The 8,722-nt window shown below is 40.5% G+C and overlaps 1 protein-coding gene across 1 annotated transcript in view; it reads left to right on the forward strand.

The window, feature by feature from the left end:
- ca4a (carbonic anhydrase IV a) overlaps positions 1-6,086 on the forward strand; it is an 8,954-nt gene extending 2,868 nt beyond the window's left edge. Inside the window, exons 2-8 of the mRNA XM_007545774.2 lie at positions 2,474-2,518; positions 3,232-3,396; positions 3,465-3,610; positions 3,704-3,796; positions 3,877-3,943; positions 4,029-4,192; positions 4,284-6,086. Of these exons, the coding sequence (XP_007545836.1) occupies positions 2,474-2,518; positions 3,232-3,396; positions 3,465-3,610; positions 3,704-3,796; positions 3,877-3,943; positions 4,029-4,192; positions 4,284-4,463 (860 nt within the window). The 3' untranslated portion in view covers positions 4,464-6,086. The remainder of the gene's footprint in view (positions 1-2,473; positions 2,519-3,231; positions 3,397-3,464; positions 3,611-3,703; positions 3,797-3,876; positions 3,944-4,028; positions 4,193-4,283) is intronic.
- The last annotated feature ends 2,636 nt before the right edge of the window (positions 6,087-8,722 follow it).

Here is an 8,722-nt window from a genome sequence, read left to right on the forward strand (position 1 = left end):
CGTGTCACGCGCCCCACACAATGGCTTTGAAATGCTGCGTTTGTGCTCACATTTCAGGGAGTTTCAGATCTGACCAGACCGGAGCGTGTTTGCTTTCTTCCCGCTGGCTTCTGCTCACCAGCACAGCCTTCAGATCCACTGATAGCCGCTCACAGCATTGTTCGCTCTGCTCATTGCAATAAAAACGCATTACAGAGCGCCCATTGGTCCAGGCTGGAGCGGACCGACATCTGATTGGATAATGAAGACCATCAACTGAGAGCAATAAAAAAATAGGCATTTTGTAATGGAAGAGGGTTGTAGATTACATAATAACTATCCAAAGCCCGATTAGTAACAGTGTTGTGCAATTCTCCTTCTGACAAATAGATTTCCCGTATTTGTAGATCTAGATATTTAGAAAGCGTGACTTTTAATAATAGATTAATACATTGGACGCTTTTTTTGTTTGTTTTGTTTTACACCTATTCTTTTCACTACTGGTGGACTGGTATTAGCCTACTAGCTTACATCATACAACTTATTGTGGACTCTCTCATTACATAATACATTCATGTAATTAAAAAAAATATGTATCTTAATTTTTTTTTACAGTAACTCCCAACCATACAGTTTCACCAGCATTGAGATTTTGTCCTCTTTAGAAGCTTTTAGCCCTTCGTCCGTTTTAAGCTAGCTTTAACAACCAGCTAAGCTAGCTAATACTAGTTCTCCATTTTCATTATAACAGCCAATTTATACATTTCTCAGGCAACAAAACCAGCAAAAACAAACCCTCAGCTTGACTCTGCCACCACTAAGATTGACAGCTGATGCAGTATTCATCTTAAGCTTCCCTGTGACTCCTGGAAGTTTTCCTGTCATTGTGGGATTTTTTTGTCCCCCCTAACTACATCAATGTGCTCCATTTAGCTTTCCAATGTGGGTTGTTTCAAATTTCAGCCAAGTTTAAGTTTGGAGCTCGAATGGACCGTATCAACATTTTCCTCGAACCAAGAACTAAAATGTTGATAGTTGTGCATCTAAAGCTAAAACCCAAATATTATCAAGTGAACAATAATCTTATGGCAACTCACTGGTTCTATGAGTTGCCATAATAACTCATAGACCCAATGAGTTCTATGAGTTATCTGATAGATCTCTACAAAGCAGAGATCTGTCAGCTCTGCTTTGTAGTTGGCATGTCTTTGAAGACCTCACACAGCTGTGGGTATTTTCACATTCACCTGCAGACAGTGTTGGAGGTTAATTACGGCCCTTTAATCCGCTCAGCATCCAGGCTGTAGTGACTAAAAGTAATTAGAAATTTCTGAGTTTGCAAGACATCCACTGAAACCCCCAAATGTATGTAAATCCTGTAAGACTGATTCAATAGCACATTTAAAAAAAATGTATCACAGACATGAGCATCTTCTAATGTTCTGTGGTAGATTTATCCTCTAAAAATATTTGACCCTGAGGTTTTGCATATTTTCAAAATCTTAGCAGAAACAAAAACAATCAGGATGACAGTGTCATGATCCGTGTTTTTCTGTTTAGTTATTTTGGGATTTTCTGTGTTTAGTCCTTTTTCCCTGAGTCTCTGTGTTGTCCTGTCAGCCCTTGATTGTTCCCAGGTGTGTCTCGTTCCCTTGATTACCCTGTAAGTCCACCTGTTGTCTCTGTCTCTTGTGGGGTTCTTGTCTAACATATGTCATATGTCATTTGTCTGACTTCCATCACAGTAGAACTGTAAAGTCCTGTGTTGGTTTAGCTCTCTTTTTCAGTCCTTAGTTTTTCAGTTGCTACCGGTAATTAGCTGTGTGCTAACTCTCTGCTGTGCTGCTGCCTGTTCTGGAATGTTGAGCTTTCTTCATTAAATCCATCATCATCTTTATCACAACCTGGGTCTCTGCGTCTCTCCTCACCACCTCGCAACCACCACACCTGACAGACAGAGGAACCAAGCATTGAAGTCCTAAACAGTTTTCTGAAAGGAGACCCTTCCTATTATTCTTCAGTCTAATAGAAACATAACTTTATAAATATTTGATTTCTCAGAGCAAAGGAGGAAACATGCAAGCTAATTGCAGATTACTAATAAACAGTTTGAGGTGGAGCTCTATGTTTACTCTGATAAGGCCGAAAGATAAAGCGACAACTTTTTATTGAATAGAATCATTCCTGGCTATTAGGAAGCTTTCTTTACAGTTTAAACAAGAGCAAACATCCACAAGGACAATACCCTGTTTTCAGAAGCAAAGCAAAATAAACCAGTTATATGAGGCGATATTTGTTTATGTGCATAAAATCCTCCTGGACTCCTGCCAGACGACACGCCAACATAAAAACCTCCCTTTCAGCTCTGACAGAAAGCTCCAGCTTGTTGATGTCAGTCAGAAGTGAACGTGACTGACATTCAGACGGCTTGCATTCATCACAGCGGAAAAATAACCGCTAACATTTGGTAAATAAACTATTGTTTCTATTTCAGGCTGGTGCTACTACAGCCAGTCAACCTGCGATCATCCGTGCAGCGGTGAGTTTTTCCAGAAGTTAAGGTAAAATGATGACTCATTTTTAAAGGAAAACGCGTGATCGCGATTTGACAAATAAATTCCATTGTTTAACATTTTTAGAATTTGGTTAGGACTTGTTTAAATCAGGCAAAAAAAAAAGTACACAGGGCCTCTTATCTATCAGACATTTGTAAATAAAGTATTGAAACATATTTTTAAACAGATGGTTTAAACAAATGTTAAAACTGAGGTCATTTGTTATTATTCCATTGAATTTCTTCAGACTATTTTTATCATGTTGAGATAATTTGGCAAGATTCTGACTCACATGGTTACAATAACATCACAAGCAAAGGAAAACAACAAAAAAAAGCCTATAATTAACTACTAATGTGGATGATTAAGACAAAAAAGCAGTTTTGAAATCATTTTAGCCTAAATCTAAACCATGACAATGATTTCCTGCTTATATCAATCTGTCCTCTATAAATGTTTACATTTTGGAATTGCCTTTTGCCCTGTTATAAGCATATTTCTGAAATAAAAAAAAAATGGATCCACATGATCATCACTACAAAAGTCAAACCAATGCATTGCTTAATGAAATGCAGAGAAGAACAAAGGACCAGTTGATCATCCGTGCGGGACTCCTAATCTGACGGTTGTGAAACAAATTGATGGTCATCTCCTCAAACATCTCCTCAAGTCATCACTGGTGTTCCTCCTGTTTCAGTACCAGAGAAGTGGCCCGGCGGCTACATGGACTGTGGAGGAAAATCCCAGTCACCCATCAACATCGTCACCAGGAAGACGGTGAAAGATGAGCGCCTGACTCCTATTGAGTTCAAAAACTACCAGCAGACCTTCAAAAATTCTATCACCAACAACGGCCACTCGGGTGAGCGCAACGTCAAGTGACCTTCGAAAGCTTTGAAGGTGTTTGTTCTCATGCTGTGTCTGTTCCAGTAAAAGTCAACATTCCTATAACCTGCACCATCTCGGGCGGAGACCTGTCGACCACATACAAGGCCGTGCAGTTTCACCTGCACTGGGGTAAAGATGGCGGGCCCGGCTCTGAACACACCGTCGACGGGGAGCAGTACCCCATGGAGGTAACAGACCACCAGATAAATGTATAAAACCCTAGCTTGGACATCAGCTGAACTATGAACTTTACATTGATGGCAGTAAACTTTCTTTTTCAGTTGCATATCGTTCACATGAAGAGCAATTATGCTGACCTGACAACAGCCCTGCGAGATCCAAACGGGGTCGCAGTTCTTGGGTTTTTCTATGAGGTAATTCTGCTTAACCGTCTTTTATAGTTTGCTCACACTTTTTACAATAAGACACATCACGTCTTTCTGTTTGTGTTAAGGTGTCCAAGAGTCCAAACCGAATGTACGACACCATCATTAGTGGGGTGGAAAGTGTCGCATCCAAAAGTAGGTGTTCAAAGTTTCTGCACTAATTCCAAAACCTTGGTTGCGTGTAGCTGTGGGGCTAACATCGCGGTGTTTGTGTTTTCAGATGTGAGCTTCTCTCTGCCCTCCATCTCCCTGGCACAGCTGATCCCTCCTGAGCAGAAACTGACTTCCTACTACCGCTACAAGGGTTCCCTGACCACCCCGCCGTGTTCTGAGTCTGTGGTCTGGACTGTGTTCGAAACCCCTATCCCTCTGAGCATGGACCAGGTTAGAACAAGAGAGATGGCATTTTAGCAAATGCTTTTGAGTCTTTTTCCACAATCTGCAGTTCAACATTTGCATCAATCTTCTCTTGCAGATGAAAGCTTTCTCCAAGGTCCAGTTCTACGACGGCAAGTCGATGGCGAACAACTTCAGGCCTGTCCAGCCCCTCAACGGCCGGCTGGTGTACCGCTCAGCAGGCGCCACGCTCTGGGTCAGCTCAGCCCTCCTTGCTGCTGCCCTCACAACGGCACTGGGGCTGTCCCAGCCCAACTAACAAGCGAGTCGTCCCATGCTGCACTGCGACATCAATAAGACCCAACAGATCTGCGCCGGTCCTCAGCTGAGACTCCAACGTAGTTCTGACGTGTTTGCAAAAAGACAATGGACCACGTCGTAGTGTAGGGATTGCTCAAATGGTGTTTCCCCCCTTGTGACCCAAATGACAGAGGCGTGTTAGAAACGCCTCAAGGAAGGTGACGTAAGGGTTCAATCAGCATCCGTGCATGTAGTAGTGAAGTAGTATCTCTTATGAATGTGCCATAAATCAAGTTACTGGGAAATCTACCTGGGTAATCAAACTCAACACTTAATTATAGGCTTTTTTGGACTGGATTTTGATTTTTTCTTTGAAGCTCTGTACTAAGAACCAGTGCACGCACACGCACACGCACACACACACACACACACACACACACACTCCCTCTCTCTCTTTTCACAACTTTAGTTTTTATGTTAACTCATCCACCTTATCCAATGTCAGGTAAATTTAGTATCTGTTAATACCAGTGTGAGTTGCCAATGGTTTATGGGTCAGCCCCATGACTTGGCACATGATGTATTGTTATTAACGGAGCATGTGAAAGGGATGGAGTTATAGTTATATATAGACCGAGTCATAAAAAAACAAAAAAACATTGCAATTCAAAGCCAGACGTCAAAGGAGAATGCAGATCCCATAAAGTACACCAGGTCACACCTCTGCAGTCGGGTCAAGGCCTCTCAGACCGGTCAGCAGCTCTGTTCTGAACCTGCATGTGAGGGAAGCCTTGCTGTAGCTCACCAGAAACCATGAAGAACAGCTGCATGAAATCCTGAAAGCCTGGCAGACTCCCTCACCACAGAGTCACCTGGGGGACAAAGATATGGATGCTAACATCCCAGGAGTCGAAGATAGTACCAGCCTGCTGTTAAAGACTGATCACAGCCACATAACCAAGGTTTTTTTTATTTATTTGTACAGTTAGTTTTTATGCACATCATATTTGAAGAGCATGACTCTGTATGCTGTGATGTTCCAGATGTTTGAGATAAACTACCTGGCTGCTGGAAGTGGGCTTCCCAAATTCACAAAGTGTTTTCCCAAAACAGGCGCTTCAATTTCACAGGAGCTTGTTTTTCAAAACCGCAGTCGTTTCCATGGCTTATATTACCGGCATTCGGATGTATGGATAATTGTTGACAGTGAGTCGCACCGTGCTCAGCTCTTATTTTGTTGTTGTCATTTTGTTTTGTTGTTTTTTTTTTTTCAAGAAAACTTTGCCATGTATAGAGAGGAATATGTGCAATTTGGCAGCGAGAACTGTTGTTACAGTGAGGAAGGATAATCTGTGTATTTTCCATTGCTTCAGAATCCAGCTATATTTCTATGAGGTGTCATTTTACACATGTATTTATGTATTGAGTGTGCATATTAAGAGATGCGATGCACAGTTATTGTTATTTATGTATTGCACCATTCATATAGAATGCAAACCTATGTATGAAGCTTGAAACGGTTTATGATCAATCGAGTTTATTTGTACTCTTGAAGTGTTTGAGACTCCAGGTTGTAATGCTTGAAAGTGTCATAGAAAAACAGAATGCTACTGTTGAAAAATAAACTACATGCCTTTTTAAAGACGCCGGCTTCTCTTTGCAAGACCACAAATTGAGCAGTCAGGACCAAACTCTGCGTTACCTCCATCAACGCACTGAAAAAACAAAACAGGTGATTCAACTAAAAAAAAAAAAAAACAAGAGTTAATCTCCTACAAGTAATCAAATTTAGATTATCTGTGTAAATATATTATGTTTATTAAGTTGTCACGTTAAGCAAATGTAAAAAAAAAAAAAAAGTTTGACAAACTTGATTTGATTGCATGTGACAAATTAACAGTTTTATTAAAAGCTGGAGCTCCATTTTCTTTTTCAGTGTATCTTACTTTTACAACTTTTTCCACATTTTCTCACATTCACATACTTGTAGTATATTTCACTAGTATTTATTTGTAAGGCCTTGTAAAACACACAAAAAGCACATAATTATGCAGTTGAAAAAAAAGTTTTTGTGAAAAAAAAAGTTCACAAAAATATACCTCAAGTGGGATTTTGTTTTCAGCCCACTAATAGTAATTAATAGTTTTACATTCAATAAATGTGGCTTGGAAGAGCAGCAGGACCAAAAAGATAATTGAAATGAAGCCTTAAAAATATTCCATATGCAATAAGCCATGAAGAAGACGCATGAAGAATTTGAATTAATATGAGTTACACCAACATTTATTTTCCCTTTGAAATCAATCAAATATTTTTTGAACAAAAAGGAGAAAAGAATAAGACCAAAATGTAACTTTTGCTGAGTGTATGACACAAACCTAAGCTTTTCTTCAACAGAGACAAGGAGTGTGTTCTCACACATGATAGTTTGGTTGACTCGATTCGACTGGGGACCAAAATTGCAAACATCTGTTTCATTGTCAGCCAATGAAGCTTGCTTTCACACTGTAACTGTGTCAAATGAACCAAACTCTTGGAAAAACCTGTTGCTCCCCTTCATCTCTTGACCTGTGGTGGCGCTGCAACAAGAACCGCCGAAGGAAACGACAGGAAAACCTCTGAAGAAGAACTGAGCGCAGCGTTCTTCATCATGAAATGTAAACAAAATGGCGCGTCACCAGCGCCATAGAGAGAGACACTGGCGTCACATTTTAGCGGTTGTAGGATTTCTCTTTTGTCGTTGGTAAGAGACTACGAGCTATTTCTCCTTTGTCTTCGTTGTATTTAACATGCTTTCTACTTTGCATCCCCTCCTCCCATCATGCTAGCCAACCCCCAGCGCCATCTTTAGGGAGTCAAAAGACTTTTATTGAGCAAACACCGGCGTCCTACAAGAGACCACACACAAAAAGTGAACGAAAGCCTCCTTCATTCTTTTGCAGAGATTTCAGATTCTTCTAGAGTCATGTATATCTGGCCGTGGCTGCTTGTGATGTTTTAGCCAACAGGAGACTAATCACATCAGACCCTGGATGGAAAATTTCAGAAGTTTGCATTTTTTTACACACAAAAATGTGAAGAATATGATTTGTATTTTTATCCAACCTTGTTGAGATAGGATGGATGTAGGCCCACGATCACTGCTAGCACAGCTGCAAAGTTTTTAGGTGAATGTTTCCACCAGATTTGCACATCTGCACATATATTTTTGACAAACAGGAAAGGTCATGTGACCAATTTGGCAGTATTTCAGATATTTAAAACAAAAACACAAATTGTCTTTGTTGAATGATATGAAATTGTGATGTTGTGATGTTTCTCAGCCATATTGCCCAGCCATATATAGATCACAAATTCAGTGATGGTCTCATCTGATCTCAACGCTTTCTTCCACATGTTTGCCTTGTGGCCCGCTTGGTTTCCTCAAGCAGGAATGGTGTTCTTCTTGCCATATTTCCATAAACACCAGATTTGAGAAGTACACACCTAATAGTTTTCCTTTTCTCCTACATTGAGATGTGGATCTCTGCATCTTTCTCCCTGGTCTGTTTCCTTCGTTCATTGGTCTTCGTGATGCTAATATTGCTCTCTTAACAAATATCTGAGGCCTTGAGCAGCTGGAATTACATGGAGATTAAATGACACAAAGGTGGACTTCATTTTATGTTTTGGTGACCTCTGAAGGTTCATCTGGATTTTATTGAAGGATAGTAATACAAAGTCATGTTTCAATGTTCAGACTTTTATCTAAAAAAAACCTCCTTGTAATCCTTTTCTTGACAACTCGTTAAACATTTAAAAAATACTTGATGTAAATACTTTTGCAAGGCCCTGAAAACCTGTTGACCTTTTCATATTGCTGTCAGCTGCCAGACGCTGAGGTACCTGCCAACTGTGAGGGCCATGGTGCAACCTTAGACAGGAAAATGTTTAGCTCTGATACTTTCCAGGTATGTAGCAGCAGCTAGCCAACAACAGATCTTCCCGTTTTACACCACACCCGACTTATCTGGGTCTTACTGCAAGTCGTAATATTGGCGGGAATCTTTCATTGTGGGGCAGGGATCAGACCGATAATTTTACCACTATAAGATGAAGACAATACGTTTAAATTTACCTTCCTAGCATTGTGAAGTGGTAAACCTCGTGTCATCTGGCGCCTGAGCTGGTGCAGAACGTCTGCCAATGTGGATTGTTCAAGTTGGCCAATTATTGGTCAAGATTGTGTGCAAAAGCAAGTAGTATGTTCAGCGGGTCCTTTGGTAGGTTGTACTTCTT

The sequence above is a fragment of the Poecilia formosa genome, unplaced genomic scaffold (assembly GCF_000485575.1).
Source record: "Poecilia formosa unplaced genomic scaffold, Poecilia_formosa-5.1.2 Scaffold14, whole genome shotgun sequence".
Classification (NCBI taxonomy): Eukaryota; Metazoa; Chordata; class Actinopteri; order Cyprinodontiformes; family Poeciliidae; genus Poecilia; species Poecilia formosa.